Here is a 24,223-nt window from a genome sequence, read left to right on the forward strand (position 1 = left end):
AATGTCGAGTCCACAAAACAAAGCCGGAAGTGTTTCAGAGAAACGAGAAAAACACGAACCTCGTTCAGGACAAAGTTAAAAACAATTTAAAAAAAACACTGAAAATTAAAAATAAATAAATAAATTTTAACTTTCAAAACGTCAACGTACCACAGGTAGTGGCTGAGAGCTGTAGCAGCTAATGCTACTCCATCAACAGGATTTGAAATTAAACTCAGAAACTGCCCCTCAAAAAACTGGGAAATTGAAACCATTAAAAACAACAAACTATGAAATGGCTTGAGGTTACAGAGAGGAAAGGTTTTGTGCATAACAGCTGATAAAGATTTACAAGCCTGGTGAAGTTTACCTGAAACCCTAAAGGAAAGACAGTTATTAAAATGAAGCATTTAAAGACAATCTGAATAGTTTTCATAAAATGACATCACAGAAACACTGATGTCTTTAATTTTTGTGTTTTTATTAAAAAAAATTTCAAACATTTCCAACTGAAAACACAGCCAAATATAAATTACAACAGCAAACACAATATTCTGCTTTAAATATACTCGTCTCCACAAAGCAACCAGAGAAAGTGTGTGAATTCCTTCCAAATGGAGTGGCTGGGACGTCTCCGGTGCTTCACGGAGACGCCGCAGCTCAGATCCTTCAGTCACCACAACCTCCAACAGATTCACAGTCACAAAACAGACCGCAGCAGCAGGCGGCCACGTCTGTCCTCAGGAAGGTACGGATAAAGTTGACGGAAGGGAGAGTTTCTGAGCTGCAGGGGCGAGCTGATGTGAACCCTTCATGCTGAGCGTCTCCATCAGGACCAGAACCACAAACTCGATTCCCTTCATGTTGTTCATCAGTGCAGTGATCGGCCTCACGCCTAGCTGAGGCTAGCTGTTAGCATGCTAATTACACAGAGGCATGATGGGAACAACTTCCCGAACGCAGCTTTCATTAGGTTCTTTGAAATGCTTTACACAATATTCCTCATATTCCCTTATTTTGATTCCTAAGCCCCGCCCCCTTTGCTGGGATGCATCACACACATTGGCTCAATCTGATGAGTGTGTTTCACAATCAGCAGGACTGATTCCTGAACGTATCAATCACCTGTAGGACACGCCCCCCTCCACTTCAACAATTCAGACAGACCGAATAACAAGCATCTGCTCGTCTGCTTCAGTCGATAAAAGTCAAAAACAGATTCACCAAAGCTGAACAGCGGAGAGCTTCCTGGATGGCAGTGGTTTGTTTTCTGACACACTGATCCGGCGTAAGGAAAAACGATATAACAAAACGTAACATAACATCATAACACAATGTGATTTTACTTTCTTTGAGGATGATAAATATTTATTTATAGGGAAATAATTTGCCTTCACTCTATAATTTCTGTTCCGGTAAATATCCCAATCGTGAAATAAAAGCATGTAAAGTTTCAAAAGCGTAATCTCAATCTCAACTTTGATCCCTTTTAAAAACAAAAAACCCAGAACTTTCTGGTCCTGAAAAAGACGTTCGGAGCAAAGATCTGGTTTTTCCTTCACTGGTTGACAGACTTTCCTCCTTTTCTAAAAGCCTCCTCTCCGATCTCTGATTCACCAAAGGAAAACACTGGAGGACACGCCCACCCTTCAAAATAAAAGCACTGGGAAGCTTCTGTGCTTTCTGGCCCTGTGTCAGGAACCAGAACTTCACATCCATCGCATGTCCTTTTGTTCTGAAGAAGAGACATTCGATTGGGAGAAAATCAATTAGAAAAGTATCGGAACAAAATGAAAACGAAAGAGCAGAGTGAGAAATGAAATGCAACTAAATAAATGTACCGAAGCACAGCTAACTGTCAGGGAATGAAACGCTTTAACGGAAAACTCTTCAAACTTCGCCGGGTTATCGCAGTTGTGACAATAAAACTCTTCTGATTATAAATTAAAACTAACAAATAGGAAGTCAGGAAAAAGACGAATCACAGATTCACTTCCCAGAACTCTTATGCTGAAGTCGTTCTGATCCACTTTTTAGTTTCATCGTACACTTTTTCTCCAGGACGGTGGGTGGGACAAGCGACCTTATCAGCCAACCAGAAGACAGCTGAGTCGACCTCAAGAACATTTCTTTTCTAATCAAAATGAATCAAGTCTTTCACCAAAGTGTTGAATCGAAGCTTTTTTTTTCTGTTTCTGATTAATCTGAATTTCGCCTGATTGTCTGCTGGTCGCCGTTTGCCCCGCCCACTGGAGGACTGCCACGGTGGATTACAGGAAGTGACGTTAAAATAAAATGAAACTCTGCCGCTTCGAACCTGTTTTCCTGAAAGTGAATCCTGCAGCTGAAGTTCCGGTTCCGTCCGAGGAGCTTCGCAGTGACCGTAGAGACATAAATAACTCCGTTTATTATCCAACATCTTTTACATGTTAAAGATCCGAAGATCTCGCTCAGCTTTCACAATAAACAGCTGATTAAAAATGAACCCTGACCCCCCCAAGCCCCAAATCCCTCATCTCAGACAGGAAGTTGATCCAGATTCAGAGTGAAGGAACGTTCTAGTGCAGCATGTTCCGTCATGTTCCGTCAGCCTCCACAAACGATTCCAGTTTAACACCCCAGAATATCACTCAGAGGCCAGAAATAAAGATTCCTATGTTGTGAAGTTTCCCTTTTCGTTTTTCAAACTCTTGTTTTCTGTGGGGTTTTTCCCAGAATGCTACATTTCTGCTGTTTGACAAGCTGATAACACAGAATACAGAGCGACGCCGGCGTTTTCCCACAAGTCTTCAGGGAGTTTCCTCAGAACGAACATCCAGCATTCTCAGCGGGACTCAGATTTTCTTCCTGATATGTGAAAGCTCGGGACGTTTAAGACTTCAGGAACTCAGGAACTTCTCCTGGAGGAAGAGGAGGAGGAGGAGGAGCACGAAGAGGTGTGGGGGGGGGGAGGTTAACTTCTCTGAATGTGCAAAAAGTCATAAAACTCAGTCGACCTGCAGAACTCCTCGATGTTCAGGAAGGAGCAGGAAGCAATGAGCAGGGGGCGGGGCCTATCAACACTTCAATGGCAGAGGGAGGGGGCGTGGCCTCACTCAGCACTCCAATAGCAGAGGGAGGGGGCGTGGCCTTACTCAGCATTCCAGTGGTAGAGGAAAGGGGGCGGGGCCTCTCTCAGCACTCCAGTGGTAGAGGAAAGGGGGCGGGGCCTCTCTCAGCACTCCAGTGGTAGAGGAAAGGGGGCGGGGCCTCTCTCAGCACTCCAGTGGCAGAGGAAAGGGGGCGGGGCCTCTCTCAGCACTCCAGTGGGGGGTGGAAACTTCGCCTGCAGTCCACGGCTTTGGCACTCGGAGGGAAAACTCGCTTCTTCTGCAGCTCGTCTTGACTCAGAGAACCCGAGAGGCGGGAGAACGCTGCTTTGTAGCGCTTGTCAAAGGCCGCTGCACGGGGCGGGGGTGATGGGGGGGGCGGGGGTTACACAGAGAAGGGTGACATGGGGGGGGCGGGGGTGATGGGGGGGCAGGGGTTACACAAAGGGGCAGATTTAAAAGAGCTGATCAGCTGAAACAAACTTTTTACATTGATAAAAACGTTAAAACACTTAAGCTTTTTTCATGACTTACTGTTTAAATCTTTTATTTTCTGAGATTTTAAAAGTTGTTCAACTGAACTTGACGAAAGTTTTTTGTAACTCATCAACTCTGTTGCTAAGATAAATAAAAATGTGGTGAAATTCTGTGAGAACTCAGATCGTTCCTCACCGACATGATCTTTTCCCATCGCGGCCAGAGTGAGGAAGAGGAGCTCTCTGTACAGACTCCTGAAACACACAGACACAGTGAGGTCGCACCAGAGGGCGGGGGGCGGGGCCTCTGGGAAAAGGGGCGGGGCGTGGAGGGGACGGGCTCACCTCTGGACGCGCGGCGTCCCCGGCTGCTTGGCCACGGTGTCCAGGAAGAGCGTGACGGCTTTCTGCACCTCGTTCATGCCGACCCAGCGCAGCACCTCCTCCAGGAAGGACAGCGTGAACGGGTGGTTGTGCCTCCTCCAGCTGTGGGTCCTCATGGGAACGCCGCCTGGTGGACGGAGGACGGCGACTGAAAAGACTACTCGCTCACTGCAGTGGGGTGTGTGTGTGTGTGTGTGTGTGTGTGTGTCTCACTGTGGATCCTCCACAGTATGTAGAGGGGGGGCCACTGGTCTGTGTCGGGGGTCAACGTGTCCCACAGGAGTCGGACCCTCACTGCCGAGTTCTCCGACTGTCAAACACACAACGCAGCAGCCCGTTACCATGACAACAGAGCCAAACAAGCAGCCCTTTTAAACCTGTCAGGAGATGCTGGACCTGGACCTGGACCTGGACCTGGACCTGGACCTGGACCTGGACCTGGACCTGGACCTGGACCTGGACAGGGGTCACAGGGACCCGGTACCTGAGAGAAGTGGCTGACCAGCGGCGAGGATCGGACCAGCTGCAGCAGGTTGTTGGGGAGGCCGAGTCGATGGAAGAACCACACCAGGTTCCAGAAGATGATGGAGTGACTGTCCAGGAACTGATCCTGAGCCAGGACCGCCTCGCCCTCGTTCTCCAGGAGACTCTCCAGCTCCTTCCTGAGGACCAGAGGACTCAGGTAGGCCACGGTCACCTGAGGAGGGCCGGCCTGCGAGGAGCCCTGAGGAGGCAGGAGGAGAGTGGTCAGTCAGCAGGGGCAGAGGGGCAGAGGGCAGACCGGTTCTCATGGTTCTTACCGCCGTGGTCCTGCTGGTCTCGGAGTAGCTGCTGGTCTCGGAGCTGGAGTCCTCGCTCAGGCCGTTGCACTGCGGTCGCAGTGACGCCTCGTGACCACTGGGCGGCCTGACGGCGTTCTCCACCTCGTCCTCCAGGTTCCAGTTACTGCGTTCCACACTGACGGGACCAACAGAAGATCAGGTGAAGAAATGTCTGTGGAACCGGAGCAGGATCTAACAGCAGGGCTGGCATTTGGAAGCTTCCAGACGACAAAAAGAAAAACGGATTGAGTAAACCTGCACCTGCTGACTGGTCCGAGGTCGCAGATCTCCGCGTTGAGGAAGGGCACGAAGGAGGCGGAGCAGAACGGACAGGACGAGTTGAGGTTGGAGTCGTCGGACGTCCAGCCGGCCATGATCTCCTCGTCGTACACCAGCGAGTTACAGCTCCGACACAGCGAGCAGCTGGACATCAGGACCTGCAGGCAGAGAGCGGCGAGGGGGCGGAGTCACGGTGACATCGGCACTAGAGGGGGTGTGTCAACCATCTCAGCTCACGGCATTCTAATTACCTCCATCCCCGCCGCTTCCTGGTTGGCGTCCCACGACCGTCGCAGAGGATACGCAGGACTGGACGTCTCCGTCAGGTCCAGGTCACTCCCAACAGACAGCGAGCTCTGAGACGAGACGGCGTGACGCATTCAGGGAACGTCTGGCATGAGGCGTTCAGGGGAAATCTGAATTTTACTTCCTACATGTATTTTTTTTGTCTCATGGTGCGTTCACACCGAACACGCTGCGCAAGCGCCACGGGCGTCACTGACGCTTCAAAGCTGACGCATGTAAAGTGTGGAATTCGACGCGTGTTCATCTACACACGACGCTCGCGACGCTTGGCAGTGGGAGGAGCTTCTGTGTCCTGTCTTCATGTTGACAATGGCGGATCCCATCGAGACACTGGCCTGGCTTTATTTAATAAAGAAAGCCAGAAAACGGCGTCGTTTTGAGTTCATCCCATCCTGCAGCGGCGTTCCCAATTTGGCGAATTTCACCATTGGTCCAGGAGCTGCGTGAGGATGAAGTTCGCTTTCAGCGGTACTTCCGCCTCTCCCGGCCCGGTTTGACGACCTTCTGGCCCGCATCAGCGCTCAGAGTGCTCGTCTGTGACTGGAGGACGCTTCAAAAGTTCAATTTTCCCAACTTCAGATGACTGCAACGCGTGAAAGCTCAAAAAGCGATGCTCGAAAAGCGCCTGACGCGCGTTAGGTCCGTTGAAGCTCGTCCACCATAGACTTTGAATGTAAAAGCAACGCTGTGACGCTTGCAACGCGGTGGGAACGCACCATTAGTTGAGAAATTACTGTATTTCCATGAATTTGTTGGTTAATTTTGAATGATTGTCCATACATGAGACATTTTCTTTGTTTAAGAACACTATTTGGTGGAAATCCTTTTTAAATCCGCTTCCTGCTGAGAGAAGTTGCAGAAACGTGACGTTTACCTCCGAGGTGGCGCTGACCAGCCTCTCCTTGGCCTTCAGCAGAGTTTCGGCCACCTGAGCCTTCCTGGACAGCCTCTGCTCCGACACCCTTCGTCCTCCTCCTCCTCCTCCTCCTCCTCCGGGCCGCCGGTCGTCCACGCTGGCGGCGCGCCGCACCGACACCCGGTGTCTGGTGGGCGTGAGCAGCTGCTGCAGCTTCCCCGCCAGGCCGCCCCGGCTCGGCGACGACACGTTGTTGTAGTTCTCATCCACGCCTTTGTTCCTGCCGGCGGACTCTCTCGGACCTGCGGACCTGGGACGTGAAATCAGTCAGAACACGAAGCTGGAAGCTCCCGCGGCGCCCGAACGCAGCACCCGGACCCACTGACCTGCCGTCTCTCTCCGCCGGCTGGCAGCTGCAGTCCGGATCCGGATCGGCCGTCTCCGAACACTCTTTGTAGAAGTTGGAGAGGCAGATCTGACTGCGGCGGACCAGGACTCCGCCGGGGGGCGCCGGAGGGGGCGTCGAGGCGTCTCTTCGTCCGAGGGGGGGCTTACGCGAGACGGCGTCCCTGCAGCCGTTAGTCCCGGCGTTACGGAGGGCGGTCTTCTGACGGAGGGTGACCTCTGAGGGACGGAGGACAGACAGGAGGCTGCAAACACTTCAACAGGACCAACAGGACCAACAGGACCTGAGACCTGAAGGGAACCAGCTGGACCAGGGACAGGAAGTGATGGAGCAGGAAGACAGGAAGTGATGGAGCAGGAAGACAGGAAGTGATAGAGCAAGATCACAGGAAGTGATGGAGCAGGAAGAGAGGAAGTGATGGAGCAGGAAGACAGGAAGTGATGGAGCAGGAAGACAGGAAGTGAGAGCACTCTTACTGTCGCCGGGCGTCTTCATGCTGTTCAGACTGCTGCTCTTGATCAGTGAACTGGTCAGGGACTCGTGACTGGAGCTCTCGCTCAGCCCGCTCCAGCTGGACTGACGAATCAGAGAGGAGTGGGGGCGGGGCCTTTGATCAGGCTCCACCCCTAATTCTGGAACACAGAATAATACGTTAGCCTGCATGACAAAACGTTTACATTTCATCGTTCACGGAAGCGGCTCTGACCTCCTCGTGACCCCAGCGAGCCGCTCTTCTGCCTCCGTCTGATTGGCTGTCTGAACTGAGCCACGGCCAGCAGGACGTTCCTCAGCTTGGCCCAGCGGAGCCGGCCGCCCTGATTGGTCGACGGCCACTTACTCTCCAGGACGGCCTGTGGACAGACGACGGTGTGAAGTGTGTGTGTGTGTGTGTGTGTGTGTGTGTGTGTGTGTGTGTACCTTGTTGTAGTAGCCGTAGGTGATGGTGTTGGGGGTGATTCCAGCCTTCTTCATCTCCAGCATGACTCTGACAGCGAGGACCGGCTGACCGTACTGCCCACACAGCTGCATGAGGATCCGGTAACACACCTGGAACACACACACACACACACACACACACACACACACACACGGAATTGAAGGAACCACCTGAGGAATCATCTTAAGAACTAGAAGAGCTACCAGAGGACCCATTTGGGGTTTGGGTTAAATCAAAACGAGTTCCGAACCATAGCGGGTCGCAGTGAGTCTCACCTCGTCCGGCAGAACCACCCTGCGGTTCTCCATGTGTTTGAGAACGTCGTACGCCGTGTGCAGCGCGCGCACTTTGGCGCTCTCGGCCCGGACGAAGGTGGGCAGGTAGAGGAACCAGAGGCCGTAGCAGTGACCCAGGAGACACTTGGACCACATGTCGGGCACCAGGTAGTACTTCTGAGCCCGCTTCTGTGCCTGTTTGATCTCCTGGAAACACACACACACACACACACACACACACACACACTCTGAGTGGATGATGTGTGACATGAATGAACGAATGAATGAAGGATTACTGGATGACTGCTCTCCAGCCTCTGGCAGTCCTCTCTCCTCCTGTCCCAGATCTGAACCTCCCTCTCTCTCTTCTCTCTCAGTGAAATATTGATACAGTCATTAAAGTACAATGATGCACAGTCAGACGGTTTCCACGGAAACGGCTGCTCCTCCGTCAGGAGAAACTGGGTCAGCGTGTGACAGGGAGCAGTCCGACTCCTCAACACCGAGTCTGAGAATCAATGAAGCCACGCAGCAGGGGGCGGGGCAGCAAACCTTTGGCCAATCGGACGGCGGCTCAGTCTGGCTTCTGGACTCATTCAATAAATCCAGCTGAAGTCCTGAATGAAACCGCCGAGAGGCTAATGCTACGCTAACAGCTAGCTACAGCACAGTCACATGAAAAGTGACAAAAAAGTGACAAAACTAGCATAAACCCAAGTTTAAAAAATGTCCAGAACCGACCTGAAAACCATCCAGCCCAACTAGAACCACAGAAGACCAACAGCTGCTCCCAAACACTGTTTGACCTGCTTGTTCCGAGCTAAAAGCATCGCTGTTGGGAGAAGACAGGCAGGAGAACCGGGTCCGGGTCCGATCGGAGCGCCGAGCCGCTCACCTGCTTGGTGCGGCGGGGGGCGGGGCTGCTGGGGGCGCTGCCTTTGGCCGGGACCCTCAGCTGGTCCTGGGGCCGGTCGAAGAGCTCGGGCTTCAGCGAGGGGAACGTCTCGTAGCTGGAGGAGACACGTGGACGATCAGCGGGGTCGCCATCGTGGACGGACCCGGTGGGCGGGAGGACCCGATGGCGGGCGGCTGACCTGTAGGGGGCGGGGCACTCGGAGCCGTCCGGTTCTTGAGGCTCTTCGGGAGGCATGATGAAGACGGTGTGTTCTCCGCTGTGAGTCTCGTCCAGGTCGATGAGCCGCACCTCCTCCGGCTTCTCCACGTCCACCTGCGCCCCGCAACAGCCACCGTCATCAACCTCATCTTCATCACCACCACCATCATCATCCTCATCTTCACCTTCTGAACACACTCGTCGAAGAACTCCAGGCAGGCGTGTCGGTCGCTGACGAAGGAACATTCCTCGATGAACTGAGTGAACATCTGCGTTCTCGACAGCTGACCGAAGAACTTCTGCTGCGTGCGATCACGAGACTTCAGGAAGCCTGGGGGGGGGGGGGGGGGGGGGGGGGGGGGGGGCAGGGATCGGGGCAGGAGGGGGATTGATGGATCACCTTGAGATTGCAACAGTTTCTTAAAGTCTAACATGATAGAAAAAAATCATCAAATAAAACAATTCTATTTCTTCCTGTCAGGGTCTCTGTGTCCGTCTCTTCCTGTCTGGGTCTCTGTGTCCGTCTCTTCCTGTCTGGGTCTCTGTCCCTCTGTACCCTGCAGGTTGAAGAGCGAGCTGCAGTCCGTGGCCGTGTCGGACGGCGCCTGCGTGATGGGCAGCAGGAAGCTCCTGTATCCTCGGAGCAGGCCGCTCATGAAGCGCAGGAAGGCCTCCTGGATCTCCAGCTCCAGCTGCTTCTGCCGCCGGTAGATCTGGTCGTAGTCGGTCAGCAGGAACTCCAGCGTGGCCTCCTCCTGTCCGGGGGCGCAGACTGCACACGGGGGCCACTGGTCACTGACAACTAGCTGTTATTAACCATTTACTGCTAGCACTGGTTGCTACTAATTAGCTATTGCTAACTGGCTAACAGGAAACCGAGTAGTGTTAGTGAGTGAAAACTAGTCTGCAGCTACTGGTTACTGTCAGCTGGCTGCTGCCGACTCATCACTGGTTTTTACAAACTCGCCAACAAGTTCCTAGTTATTGCAAATTATTTACTGCTAACTAGTTATTGCTAAATTGCAATGAGTTATCACTAAGTAGGTACTGGTAACTAGTTACTGTTAGCTAGTTAGTGAAAACTAGTTTGTAACCACTGCTTACTGTTAACTGGTTAGTGATAAGTAGTTAATAGTTACTAATAACTAGTGACCAGTCGCTGCTGAAGCACTACTGCTAACTAGTTGTTAAGCTAACTTAAATGTTAACTGGTTCACGACTGGTTAGACCGTCGTGAGACAGGTTAGTTTCACTCCACTGATCATGTGTTGTTGCAATAGTAACGGATGGTCTGACGACTTATTTGTTTAGCGACTTAATTATTGCTAACAAGTTACTCGTCACTGCTTAGTCATGACTTTAGCCAAGATATAACTGGTTACTAGTGACTGGTGCTGCTGTCTAGCTACTAGTGACTGGTTACTGATAACCAGTCACTAGTAGCTGGCCACTCACTCTTCTCCAGGGTCTTGTGCAGGTTGCTGAGGGTGTTGAACAGCATCTTCCCGTGTTTCCTCGGTAACGATCGCCATGACAACGGCTTCTTATCTTCCGACCTGCAGAACAGTAGAAACACTTGAAGTCCAAACTGTTTCTTACCACGAAGTAGATTTTATCCGTATGTTTTGTCTATATTGCGTCGGTTCGTCTTGGCTGTGTTTTGGAGCAGAGTGCAGCGGCTGCAGACTCACTGGAAGATGGTGTTGGTGTCCAGGTCCACACACACCACGTCGGTGGGGGGGTCGTACAGGTCGAAGTAGCTGGAGTGGACGCCCACGATGAAGGGCATGGGCGCCAGCAGCACGTCGGCCATCTGCAGCGGGCACAGCGGGATGTACGGGCAGAGCCAGCGCAGCGGGAAGCTCATCTGGCACGACAGGACGGGGATCGAACCGTGACTCGGCGGCAACGCGCACGCTGCGGCATCGCTAGATTTAAGAGTGTGTGTGCGTGTCTCACGGAGACGAGGGCCTCGCTGACGGACGTCAGGACATCCGGCCTCAGCGAGTGGAGGAGCAGCTTGTGTTCGGTGAGGACGGCCAGCAGCAGCGTGCAGGCGTTCTCCGGGCCCAGGTTCTGCAGCAGCTTCAGGAAGCTCGCACCACTACACACACACACACACACACACACACACACACACACACACACGTTAGCATTTGATGAAATGTGGAGAGGTGAACTGACATGAGCGGAGGCGGGCCGACCTGAGGGGGAGGGGGGAGGACACCGGCTGGCACAGCAGCAGGTTGTCGTATGGAGAGAGCTGCAGGACACAGGCAGGCGTTAGCATGGCGGCTGGAGGGTCAGAGGGCTGCTACCGGGGCATCTGGAGGGGCATTAAGGGGGGGGGGGTATCGGTCTGGGTCGGTACCTGCACCAGGATGCGAGGACGCTGCGGCGACGGGAACGGGACGTTGTGCATGAAGCTGGAGATGTGTCTGCGGAGACAGAGAGACACGGTGAGCGCTCGGCGGCGGCGGCGGCGGCGGCGGCGGCTGGAGCGGAGGGGGGCGTACTTCTCCAGCGGCAGCACGTGGGGCCCGGAGATGGAGTATCTGTAGATGAAGGTGAGGAACTTCTGGAAGACGGTGAAGAAGGGCCAGTGGGACAGGACGCAGATGCTCTTCTTCACCTGCAGGCTGCGGCTGCTGATTGGCCGGCGGTCCACCACGCTGAGCAGGCCCAGCCGCACGCTCTGCCGCTCCGACAGCAGCTCCCGGGGGAACGACTCGTAGAACTGGATCGCCGCCCCGTAGACCTGCGGGAACACCGGGTCCTGACTACTCCACTCAGCGGTCACGTTACGTCTCTTCCCTCTGTCCTGCCAGTTTAACACCCTGCTAGCATTAGCGCTGGTTAGCATGTCAGGCCTCATGTTGACGCTGCGGGAGTTGTTGTTCGCGGGGCGGCAGCGGCGGTGGCTCACCTTGTCCCCGGAGGCGGAGGTGAGGACGAAGGTGGAGAAGACGGGCAGCTGGTACTTGGTGTTCAGGGGCCAGCTCTCCACGGTGACGCCCATCGGCAGGCAGAAGACGGGCACCGACTCGGGCAGCGGGAAGGACTCCAGGTCCTCAGCCGGGTACCGGCTGATCAGACCTGCAACGCACGCACGCACGCACGCACGCACGCACGCACGCACACACACAGTGAGACAGTCTTGTTACCATGGTTACAGCATCTTACAATGACGCTGATCAGTATTCAACGGACAAAGTTTCACTTTTTTAAGGTTGTAAATAATCGTATTCTGTTCGAGTCCTCACAGCATTAAAACATGTGATCTGAAACACACAAAGGCGATCTGTGTGTGCGTGTGTGTGTGTGTGTGTGTGTGTGTGTGTGTGTGTGTGTGTTTATACTCACTGGCCTCGTAGACGAGAGCGTTAGCTTTAGCAACAGCTCGCTTGTAGCAGAGGAAGAGAGCCGGACCAAACTGCAAAGACAGAAAGACACACGCACACGTGCACGTGAACGCACACACACACAAATTTTGTTTTGAAAGACAGCTGGAGTTCTTAATGGCGCCGTTGGTCTTCTAATTTGCACCAATCGGACTTCACCGTGCAACCAGGGCTTTTAATTTGAAATGTAGGCTTCTATTTTGAAACAGCTCCCAGGTCTGTTACTCTGAACGGACTCAGCACTTTTACTTTGAGATGTGGTGTTTCCACTTTGACAAGCGGGCTCTTACTGTGAAAGGACTCACCATGCTGGTGTTGAGGTTCCTGTCCACCCTGCAGAAGGTGTGCGGCGCCACCTCGCCCTTGCCGGGCAGCAGCAGCGTGATGTCGGTGACGCCCAGCGAGTGCAGGCCCTGGCCGTCCGGAGCGCGGCGGTACGTGACGAAGACGCGGTGGGACGGCGGCGCCGTGCCGGAGCTCAGGCTGGCGGAGCGGCTGTACGGGGTCGTCTCGATCACGTACCAGCCCGGCTTCAGGGCGTCCTTCCCCTCATACAGAACCCTGCGGGGGGCCATTCATCCCTTCATTAGTAAACAAGCCACTGACTCATGTGTTGGGCTTCACTCATCCATCCGCCCGGAGATTTACACTTCCTGTGAAGAGATGAGTGATCTGAGATGTAATCTGGGAGATTCCCCTCGTTATCCCCGACAGGAGACAAATTACTGACATGGAGGGAACAAAGCAGGACAGCAGCTGTGTGGCGACCCGCAGAGAGAAGCCGCCGCATTGCATAATCCTGCAGATTATATAATCTGAAGCTGGAACACATCCTTACATCACACCAGCATCCAGAGCCACCACAGAAGAAGAGGGAACCCCGCGGCTGAGAGCAGAGGAGCACCTCTTCATCATCCCAGCCCGATCGGTGAACCTGTTCTGATCAGCTGGTTACTACCCAGCAGGACCAGCGCTAACTAGTCACAGCTAATCCCAACAGCAGCTCATAACCAGTCCAAATCAAACCTCGACCATTCCAACTGCCCAAAACTCACCCTGAACCAAGGCATCAGCAGCCCGAACTAGTTCAAGCAACGCTACGTTACCAAGCCAACAATTTACCAGAACAAGTACAAATGAGTCTGAAACAATCACAGTTATTCCATAACCAGTGTTTCACTGCCCAAGAAAAAAAAAAACAAACAAAAAAACAAACAGCTCATACCTGGGCTTTAACTGGTACACTACCAGCCCTTCACTGGCCTAAAAACCAGCTCATGACAAGAGTTTAACCAATACACTACCAGTCTTTCACCAGTCTAAGAACAGCCAACAGCAGTCCTTGGCCAGCGCGTTACCCGTCCATCATCAGTCCATGACTAACTCCAAGTCAAAGAGCAGGCTTTACTAGAGCATAACTAGTCTAAACGACGACCAAGAACCTGTAACCAGCCCAGATCGAGCTCATAAGATTTAGAAACAATACCACAACACGAGTCAGTACTCTGTTGAAATGTGGCTCACATGTCCGTCTAAATCTCACCACCAGCTCACAGCCAGGTCAAAACTCGTCTTTAAATGACCCATAACCAGGGCAAGAAAAGTCCAAACAGGTCACGAAAATCAGCTTAAACAGCGGTGCTGAACCAGCTGAAAAAAAGTAGAAACCTGTTTTCTGAAACCAGTGCAACATCGGCCCATAACTTCACCATAACCAGCCTGCTAACCACTGTACCCAGGTCATGACCACTTCCTCACTACGCCATAGCCTTTTTATTTCCCAAAACCGATCCTAGAAATACGTCCTGACCAGATCTACGACCACACGTCAAAAGACTAGTTTAGTTGTGAAACCAGTTTGACAGCAGTGCAGCAGCAGCTGGCGTCTCCGCCGGGTGCTGCCGGGGACCGGGCGAGCGGGACGCCTCACCCCAGGTCCAGGACGGGCGGCTTGTCGCGGCCGCGGCGGTAGCACAGGTACAGGTGCGGGTTGTTGAGGAGGCCGGCGCTCAGCTCGGCCGAGTGTCCGCCCAGCGTCTTCTCGATGCAGGTGAAGCCCTCCGGCACCTCCTCGCCCAGCCCCCGGGCGATCACCACCAGGTCGGTCACCGGCTCCACCGCCCGGGCCGCCGGCGGCGGGGGGGAGGCGGGGCAGGAGGAGGAGGAGGCGCCGGCGGAGGAGGAGGTCTTCCCGTCGTCGTCCAGGGGCCTCCAGGGCCCCGCGGGGTCCAGACCTGCCACTACAAAGTAGTCCACCAGCTGGGGACATTTCTCCTCCGTCATGCCTCCGGTGGGTCCTCCACTGCAGAGACAGGCACAAAGCACAGGCACACGGTTTGATTCCCTGAACAAGAGAGCGTCTCCCAAACTGAACCATGAACAGACCCTCACACACCGGCTCCGTCGAGCTGAGATCAGAGGATCTGCTCCAGCGCCACACGCAGCAGTCCTGAACAGAAAAAGGTCTGGCCTCGTTTGAAAATGCATCGTGTTTCTGCATTTTCCTTTTAGAAGGTTCCATTTTTTCCCCGCGGCGTTTTTAAAACGCTAAAATGCTAAAACTACGTAGTTTTCAGAAAGCTGCAGCTCAATGAGGCTCCACAGTTTCCCGAACAGCGGCGATGCCTTATTTCATAGAGCAGGACTTGCTCTCCTGTCTCCGTGGAGACGGATGTCGTTTTGGAGCGTTGTGGTGTGAACGGGACCGGAGAGTCCCAGGAACCAGACCGTGAGAGAGAGGGACCCGCGACACTGGGGCTTTATGTTCAATAATACAGAGGGATAAAAATAGGGAGCGCAGTGGAGCGGCTCTTATGTAACAGTGAATGTCACCACACACACACACACACACACACACACACACACACACACACACACACACACACACACACACACACACACACACACACACACACACACACACACACACACACACACACACACACACACACACACACACACACACACACACACACACACACACACACACACACACACACACACACACACACACACAGGCCCCCGGGTTTCAGATGTGTGTTAGTTTTGCTCCGTCAGCGGTTCGTAACGTTCGGTTTCCTTCCTGTTTCTGAGCGCCGGAGCTCATCGGGACCGTCGAGGACCAGCGGGTCACAGACGCAGCCCTGCGGCCTGCATCCGGGCCACAGGCCACATCCTGGACCAACTGAAACAGACACGCCCGTCCCAGGTCCAGGAAACGGGTTCAACACAGGACCCGAGCAAACCCGGGTCCCACGAACCCAAAACCAGAACCGAACGGGTCCGGCTCCTGCTGGTGGCCTCCTCCTCACTGGGCTCAGAGCTTACTTTGGACGAGATGCCCCGACTTCCTTTCATCATCAATAAAAATATGGATTTCAGATCTTCTTTTCTGATTTGATGAGTCGTGCGCTACAATTCTGTAACGTCCCAGAATTCAAATCTTCATTTGGGGACCTAAAGCAGATATGAAACGAAAAGGCCATTACTTAGATTAGTTCATTACAAATCTTGGATCACGTCCACGTGTCCAACATCAGCAGTGTTCCTGCAGCCGACGGCTTCCGCTCTCAGTGGTACCCGGAGGTAACCAGGTAACCGGGCGGAAAGAGGAAGGATCCGGTGAAAAAGGAGAAAAGCCCGAATTAGAAAACGAAACCGTTCGTCACTCGTGAAGCAACTTCCTCCTGCAGAGGTTCACAGGCAGCTTCACCAGCAGCGAGGAACCGCTGGGAACCTTCGGTCGGAACGTCGGTACCGAGAGTCCGAACGCATCGCGGTGCGTTCGGCAGCCTGAGCAGCAGTCGGAAAACTCAACGCTTCCTGTAGATCACTTCAGTTTAAAGAAAAATCAACAGGATTCATAAAGCGCCCCGCCGGCGACGGGAGTCGAACTTCAATCTCATGTGTCCGTAGTTTAGTTCATTCCATTTTCAATTTGTTTTTTTAATTCACTTTTCAGTAGTTTTTCTTTACCACATCCTAAACACTTTATACAACTGATTAAAATCACAGAAAAATAAAGGAACGAAAAATCCCCAAAACAAACAACAATCACAGAAATATGCAAATTCAAACAGAGTCCTGTCAGTTTTATTATCCTGGTTCTTATTTCACTATTAATCGCTCCAGCTGAGGTGAAGCAGATTTCAGAGCAACACAGCATTTACAATAACCGAGTTATAATTGGAACATGAGCGTTCAGACACAGCATCGACTGTTTCAGAGGTGAAACCGCAGGTTTCAGACGCGTTGCGTTCTGGTCGCCGACTTCTGTCTTCTTCTACTGACTGCTAAGATCAGTCTGAATGGAAACGAGTTTCAGAGAACGTCCTCAGCACGGGACGCTCAGAACATCAAGAGACACAGCGCTGTGTGTGTGTGTGTGTGTGTGTGTGTGTGTGTGTGTGTGTGTGTGTGTGTGTGTGTGTGTGTGTGTGTGTGTGTGTGTGTGTGTGTGTGTTCTTGTATTTCTATCCTTGTCGGGGCCAAATGTCCCCACAAGGATAGCAAAACGTGGAACGACGTGCCTTGTGGGGACCTTTTTCCGGTCCTAAGTAGGAGAAACAGTGTTTTCTTGACCATGTTGTTGTTACTGAAAAAAGTAAAAGTGCAAAAACATTTCTTTAGGGTTAGGCTTTGTTGTGGTGTGGGTTAGGGTTAGGGTAAGGGTCAGGGTTAGGGGCTAGACATGAGTGGGAGTCAATGGAAGGTCCCCACAAGGATAGAAATACGAGACTGTGTGTGTGTGTGTGTGTGTGTGTGTGTGTGTGTGTGTGTGTGTGTGTGTCCTCTGCAGAAAAACAGCAGCATGTTCAGCTAAAACTGACAATTTCACCACAGTCACTTCTCCTTTTACACAGCGAATGTGCAACGATGGAAATCTGTCTCACACACACACACACACACGCACACACTCTAAATAAAGGGCGTTGGAAACCCTGAGTGAGTGCGTCAGGTCACTGAGTCAAACGGAGCAACGACAGACATGTTTTCGACTCTCGCTAACCCCCCGCCGCCGCCGTATTGATTCATTTAACCCTGCATGCCTTCACTGAAAGAGACGCAAAGCAACAAAGGCCCAGAGAGAAAATCTGCTTCAAAATACTGTAAATGTGGCAAAAACATGGAGGGATTCCAACACAGGGTTCATTTCCCAACAACAAAAAGGATAAAGGGAAGCAGTTTAGGAGGAAACCCGGGCAGGTTCCTGGTCGAGTCGGGTCGGAGCGGAGGAGGAAGGTCTGGTAACGAAGCCACTGTCCAGGATTGAACCATCAACTCCGGTTCTCCGGCTTCACCGCTTCACCCTGCCCAGAGCATCAGGACTGGTTTAGAACTGGTTCAGGGCTGGCCCAGGTCTGGTTTGAGGCTTGTCTGGAACTAGTTCTCGAATGGTTTGAGAGTTTTGGACTTATTTAGAACTACTTTAAGGACTAGCTAAGTATAATATTTCAGCTGGTTTGAGAGAAGTTTTGGACTGTTTTCAGAGAGGATTGTGGTGAATTTAGAACTGGTCCAGGGCTGGTTCAGAGCTGGTTTAGGTTAGTTCTGGAGCGGCATAAGAGGTTTTGTGTTTGTTCAGGGTCGAGGAAGAAGTGAATCTCTGGTGTAAAAGTTCAGGCCGACTCAGGATTAACCCTCGTGGATGTTTCTGACTCCATTCCAGGTGAACGAGGCTGCAGGTGGTCCCAGTGAACTGAAACCGCCGGTTTCTGTCACGTCCGTAAAAGAAACATAAAAAAAAAAAAACATACTTCCTGAAAGTACAAGAAAAAGTGAAGTGCAGCTTCACCTGTGAAAACCAGCTGACCTCCAGCAATAAGCTGCAGAAGAGAAGTTTCAGCAGCAGACTTCACTCCAAAAAGGAGAACTTCCAGGAAACGTTAATCTTTTTTAATCTCTAAATATTATTTACAAATATATTAGTTCATATTTGTTTATCAAAATATATTAAAAAAATATATTGATGTATCTTCAAGGATGCATCATGAACTCTTTATAAATTAAACTGAATGTATTAGTTAAATTTTGGGCACACACACACACACACACACACACACACACACACACACACACACACACACACACACACACACACACACACACACACACACACACACACACACACACACACACACACACACACACACACAGAGTGTGTTCCTTTGTATGTGTGAGCTGCGTGCTAACTGGTACTGACGGGGTACAGGAGGACCGAGGGGACGAGGTGCAGGACAACGGCTCTCTGTCTCCTTCGGTCGCCACGGAAACCTGCAGCAGAGGCTAACGCTAGCATCAAGGCTAACTCCACACAACACTCAATGCAGCTGAAACCGAACATCCTCGGTTCTCCTCCATGTACCTGGAGAACAGCTGCGAACACCTCGGTGGAACATTGTGAGTTCTTGATATTTTCTCCACCATCAACCAGGAAACGAAACAACAAAACAAGCAAAATTTGATGCTTAGTGCCAGAACAATCGGAGCAGATTAAAGCTAGCGGGTTTGGAGAAGCAAGTTATCAATGAATGAATGAATGAATGAATGAATGAACAGTTACATATTCTGTAAAATAACCAAAGCACCAACTCCGCGCCTCCTGACATTTGTGAGAAGTGACTGATCTTCATTCCAGAATCAGAATAGCCTTTATTGTCATCGCAACAAATTACCGAAGTTACAAGTTACAACAAAATTAATGGGTTTTAAAGACGCCCAGGCAGCCAATTACGGCGCTCCGTCTCGATAAAGAAACAGAGTTAAAGAAACTCAGAGAGAAATTTGGGGGGGGGGGTTAAAAAAAGAGACATCAGTTCAGATCACGGTTCCAAAAGGGAGTCGCGATTAGAAGTGAGAGACCAAAAAAAAAAAAAAAAGCCAACCTGAGCACATATACAGTAAGACACGTGAGACAAGTTGCTATCAGACTAGCGGATCAGCGGTTGCAGCTATAACATCAGCGCAACACGTCGTCACCACTAGTCGTCAGCAGAAAAGTGTGGTGAAGACGTTGAGAGAGGGGGAGGGAGTGTGTGTGGCATGTATGTGGCATTTCAGTTCATCAGTCCATGTACGTGTGTGTGTGGTTTGGCCCGCCTCCCCGCTGGTGGATTCTCAGACTCGATCGCAGCCTGCGGTCGGCACTGAAGGAAAAGTGACGTCGTTTGGAGTAAAAGTGAGAAATACCTGAAAGCTGCAACGAAACCTCCCAGGTGAAGTGCTGCAACGCCAGAGAGTACAGAGAGTGTCCACATCCATCAGTCACTTTCACTTTCTCTCTCCTGAATCGACTCTGCAGGTTTCAACGCCTCAGTGAAAACCACCACATGTACTCAACCGTGTCTGCACACGCACACATGCACACACGCACACACGCACACACACAAACCAGCAAGAAAAAAAGAAAGAAACCTACATACAAGCAGCATGTCAACAAGACTCACCAGACAACTAACAGCCTCACGGCCAGACTGACAGCTCACCCCAGAAGCAGACAGCAACCACAACCACACAGCCGTACAACTGCACCAACAATCAGAACGCACAAGATTCACAACGAGACTTTTCACCAGAGAACCAACAACTACATCAACAAGACAGACCAGCAGACAACCAGCAACCCCACAGCTAGACAAATCAATGAGACTGATGACCAAGAAAGCAACAACCAGACAACCCAAACAACATCACAACGAACAAACAAACCAACACCTGGACAGATCAACAGTCAGACAGAAGGAAAGAGACCAACCGATGAGACGGACAACAAGAGAAACCAACAATCAGAAAACCCGACCGACAAGTAGACTCATCAGGTCCACCGATCGTAGGACCCGTTCACACCTGGCATTAACACACATTTCGGGTGACCAGATGGAAAGCAGCGAGCTTTCCATCTGAACTGACTCAGACTCAGAACCGCACGCCGGGTCATTTGATAAAAGTGAAACGGAGGTCAATCCATCAGAAGACGTCAGTCCGAAATGCTTCACAGGGACAAACGTCACCGTCTGTGTCAGAGCTTCCAGTTATCAGGTTGTGAACAGGTCCATGAAGACCATCAAACACCCCGACAGACCAACAGACGGACCAGCAAACAGACCCACATCAAGACCAGCAGGCGGACCAGCTGTGTGTTCCCTGGTTGAATGTGACCCCCGTGCTTCATGCCAGACTGTGAGACATCGTCCTCACAGAGACGTTCTCTCAGGTTAACGGGTTGATGGTACATCGATGATTGAACGTTTCGCTGAGTCACGCGACGCAGCGTTTCTTGCCGAGTCATCATTCTGACCCTCCGATAGAGACTCGGGACCATGAGTCAAAGCTTCAGATTTAAACCCGTCAGTCACAGTGAAACACACGCTGGACCTGGAACTGGATCTGGAACTGGATCTGGGACTGGACCTGGAACTGGATCTGGGACTGGGACTTGGTCTGCTGGCTCCCAGCACCCCGACTCTATTTAAAGCTGGGCCCCCGGGGACGCTCGGAGAGGAGGACCCGGATCCTTCGGCAGCGGGTTAAATATCCGGCGGCTAAATTTAGAGAGGACACTCCAAAAGCAGCTCACATGTGATGATGCAGCAGCGGCGGTGATGTCGACAACAACCGGACGGAGGATATTTACAGCGGCTGCAGTCGGCAGGCTGACTCTCAGATTATCAATGGAGAAAACGCCACAACAGAGACACAAACAGACACACAACACCGAGAGCGAACCGATTACAGCCTCCCGCTGCTTCACTCAGTAGCACAGGGACTTCACTAGTTATCCAGATAACAAGTAACTAGTTACTGTGTAAAGTTCCTGTGGTAATAATGGTAACATGGCGGTGTAACTGTGGAGTTAGCATTAGCATTAGCTGAGCTGTCAGCACTCATTCAGGTCATCTGAAGTTACATCAGTCGGTAGGAGGAAGATGCTCTATAATGTGTTCGTTGACTCTTCTTGAGTTAAACTACAAACACGCCAACAGCTCCTACAGAGGGAAGCTAACGGCTTTTTAAGCCCAGTCGTGTTCCACACAGCGACTGTGGAAACCGGCTAATGCTAATATGCTAATGGTACTTGGATGGAAAGTTATTCTCAGGAGGACTGAGCTGTTTTAGCATTAGCTTATCAAATAGCAGTGTAACAGAAAAACTAGACGCGTATCATCAGCATATATGTGTATCAAGAACAGCGACTGACTAATATGAGTCCCAACGTCAGTAACACCAGCTCACAGTCAGATTACAAGACCGACTGAACCAACGACCATCAGTCAACCAACCGACCAGCCAACTGAGAATCCAACCAAATCAATCAATTAGTCCAGAATTTAACCAACCGACCAGGCCAGCCGGATGGAGGCGCCATGTCTGTGGGAGCGCCGGGACTCGGGGGGAACTGGAGTCAGTCCGAGCCAACGAGAGTGGAAAACAACACCGGAACAACCAGATACAAGAAAAACAACATGAGAAACAACAGGAAACAGTGTTTTGAAAAAACAAACAAACTCCAGGATCCTGTAATAACCACAAAATTCATCAATGGCCACTAAATAGAAAATACAAAACAGTAAATCACAATAAAAACCAGACAATTACAGAAAACATCATGGTAATAAATAATCAATAATAAGGCAGCAGGGAATTTCAAGTCCACAGAAGCCACAGACACCTGGTAAAAAGGTGTAAACAGTAAAAACAATATGATAAATACCAAGACAATAACAGCAAAAAGCTAATAGAATTGGACAAAACCCAGACAAGCAGCAGAACACAGTGAAGCCAGCGAATTCCAGCTCGAACCAACAAAAACCAAATTAAACTAATGAGAACTAGCATAAATATGTTAACAGTACAGAAAAACCAGTAGACACTATCAGAAACCAGTAACATCTGCTTTTACCAGCAGAAACCAAATCAAACCAGTCGGAAATGGTCAAAATACGTGGATCGCAGTAAAAACCACCAGGAAGCAGGAAGAAGTGAGGATGCAGACGGAGCCGCGGCTGAACTGTGATTGGTCCATTCTAACACCGTTAGCCAATCAGAAACATTCCACATGAAGAGGAGACGGGAGACAGTGTCTGTCCAAGCTTACCGTGGTGATTCAGAGAGGACACAAACTGTCCTCCTGAGTTTGGATTGAAAATGATTCGATGAAGGAGGCGAACCATCGCTCACACTGACAGAACACTCACCAGCTCAAGTTTCTCAAACAGGAAACTCCAGCTGTGTGGCGTCCACTCTTTCACAATAAAATGAATAAAACAGAAACATGAAGTCACCCGGTTTTTCTCTGAGAACGGAATGAGTCAGGAGGAGGTCAGAGGTCAGGAGGTTCTGAAATGTTAAATATTCAAACTGAGGAGATTTCTTCTCACTCTCTCACACTTCTAGGTTTAACTTTTGTTTTCATAGTTTTTTTATGGTCCTGCCTTTCTGTGTCAGTTACAAGGGTGTGTGCATAGCTCTGTATGTGTGTGTGTGTGTGTGTGTGTGTGTGTGTAATGATGCGTGTGGGTGTGTATGTAATGATGTATGTGCTGCAGGAGCCTCGCTCTGTCCTGTCTGGAGGTTGTTCGAGGCTCCCCGGACCCTGTCTGGTAGTGGCGGGGCTCTGCGCGTCCTGATGGAGCCGTGATGGAGACAAACAGGCCGTTTAAACCTCCTCCGCCTCCATCCAGCCCGGGGTTCCATTATCGGACGCGGCTCCGCACGCTTCTCGCCGCGGTAGTCACGCACTCTCCCCGGGCTCCAACCTCCCTCCACGGCTAAAGCGGACCCATCGGAGCCGAGCAAGGCCGCGGGTCTCGCTGTTCCGGCTCGGTCCATCATCAGACGGGATGCTGAACGCGGCCGCTGCAGAGCCGCGCAGCTCCGCAGCCGCTGAGGACTGGGGTTCCATTATCGGACGCAGGCTGGGACCCGTTACACCTCTTTTTATTATTGCCGTGAAAATTTCATACAAAATAATGATGCTATTTTGTTGCTTCCTTCTACTCGGAGACCGTAGGACGCCTCTCACGTGCCGGGGAGCGGCCGTCCCCTCCGACACTTTATCTCCGAGAGAAGCGAGCGAGGAGTCGGCCGGAGGTGTGTCCGACAATGGGCGCACAGCCGTGCCTTGTAGCGGAGCTCCGCGGCCAGCGGGTCCGGCCGCGGAGCTCCGGAGGCCCGCGGAGGAGGCGGCGGAGGCCCGGAGGCTCGCGGAGGAGGCGGCGGGTTGTCCGTACCTGAATGTCCGCGCTGGTTCGTCCCGCAGGCGGCCGCAGGAACCATGTTCAGGTCCGCTCACACGTGACCTCCATGTCTGCTGCGAGCGAGCGCGACGAGCCGCGGCGCAAGCGTGAGCACGAGCACGAGCACGCGCACCGACGGCAGCGAGACGACTTCCGGTGGAGCGCTTCAAAACAAAAGCCGACTTCCGCTCACACAAATCATTTAAAAAAAAAAAGCACAAAACTGACATTTACACATTAAAAATATGTCAAAATCAACACTTAATCCACATTTAGACGTATTATCTATATTTGGTTCAACCATAAAAAACACGAGAACTGTCATACTTTAAAACCCACATCCCCAAAATAAAAATTCATCAAGCCCAACTGTCACTACATGAATACACATTAAAACTTACAATCAGCTCATAATTGACCCAGACGTCTGAATCCTAACTCCTAGTTATGTTAATTTGCACAAAAGTTAATCGTGAATAAGTCAAAATCAATATTTATCCTATTAATTTACATCTAATTGGGCTTTGAGTCTAAATATATAAATTCTGCCTGTTGAATATACATATAAACGAATATTTCAACTTTAAAACTACATCAACCTAAATCAAAACCACAAAAAAGTTAATTTGAATACTAAATCCCCATCAAAATCAACATTTATCACAT

General features: G+C 51.3%; 1 protein-coding gene across 1 annotated transcript; it reads right to left on the reverse strand.

Moving 5' to 3' along the window:
• Window positions 1-439: 439 nt before the first annotated feature.
• dennd4b (DENN/MADD domain containing 4B) lies at window positions 440-23,683 on the reverse strand. Its single transcript, XM_030101867.1, has 29 exons — window positions 23,552-23,683; window positions 14,254-14,625; window positions 12,629-12,884; window positions 12,286-12,355; window positions 11,849-12,018; window positions 11,439-11,680; window positions 11,294-11,360; window positions 11,127-11,185; window positions 10,882-11,026; window positions 10,614-10,789; window positions 10,378-10,478; window positions 9,479-9,694; window positions 9,108-9,253; window positions 8,903-9,036; window positions 8,704-8,818; window positions 7,809-8,015; window positions 7,515-7,643; window positions 7,303-7,447; window positions 7,073-7,228; window positions 6,577-6,814; window positions 6,209-6,500; window positions 5,280-5,384; window positions 5,011-5,186; window positions 4,729-4,885; window positions 4,413-4,652; window positions 4,142-4,238; window positions 3,890-4,055; window positions 3,741-3,799; window positions 440-3,419 (listed from the first exon to the last, which is right to left on the reverse strand). Exons 2-29 carry the CDS (start codon window positions 14,604-14,606, stop codon window positions 3,274-3,276), a joined length of 4,563 nt encoding a protein of 1,520 aa, XP_029957727.1. The 5' UTR covers window positions 14,607-14,625; window positions 23,552-23,683; the 3' UTR covers window positions 440-3,273.
• Between the last annotated feature and the right edge of the window lie 540 nt (window positions 23,684-24,223).

This window comes from Salarias fasciatus, chromosome 11 (assembly GCF_902148845.1).
Source record: "Salarias fasciatus chromosome 11, fSalaFa1.1, whole genome shotgun sequence".
Lineage (NCBI taxonomy): Eukaryota > Metazoa > Chordata > Actinopteri > Blenniiformes > Blenniidae > Salarias > Salarias fasciatus.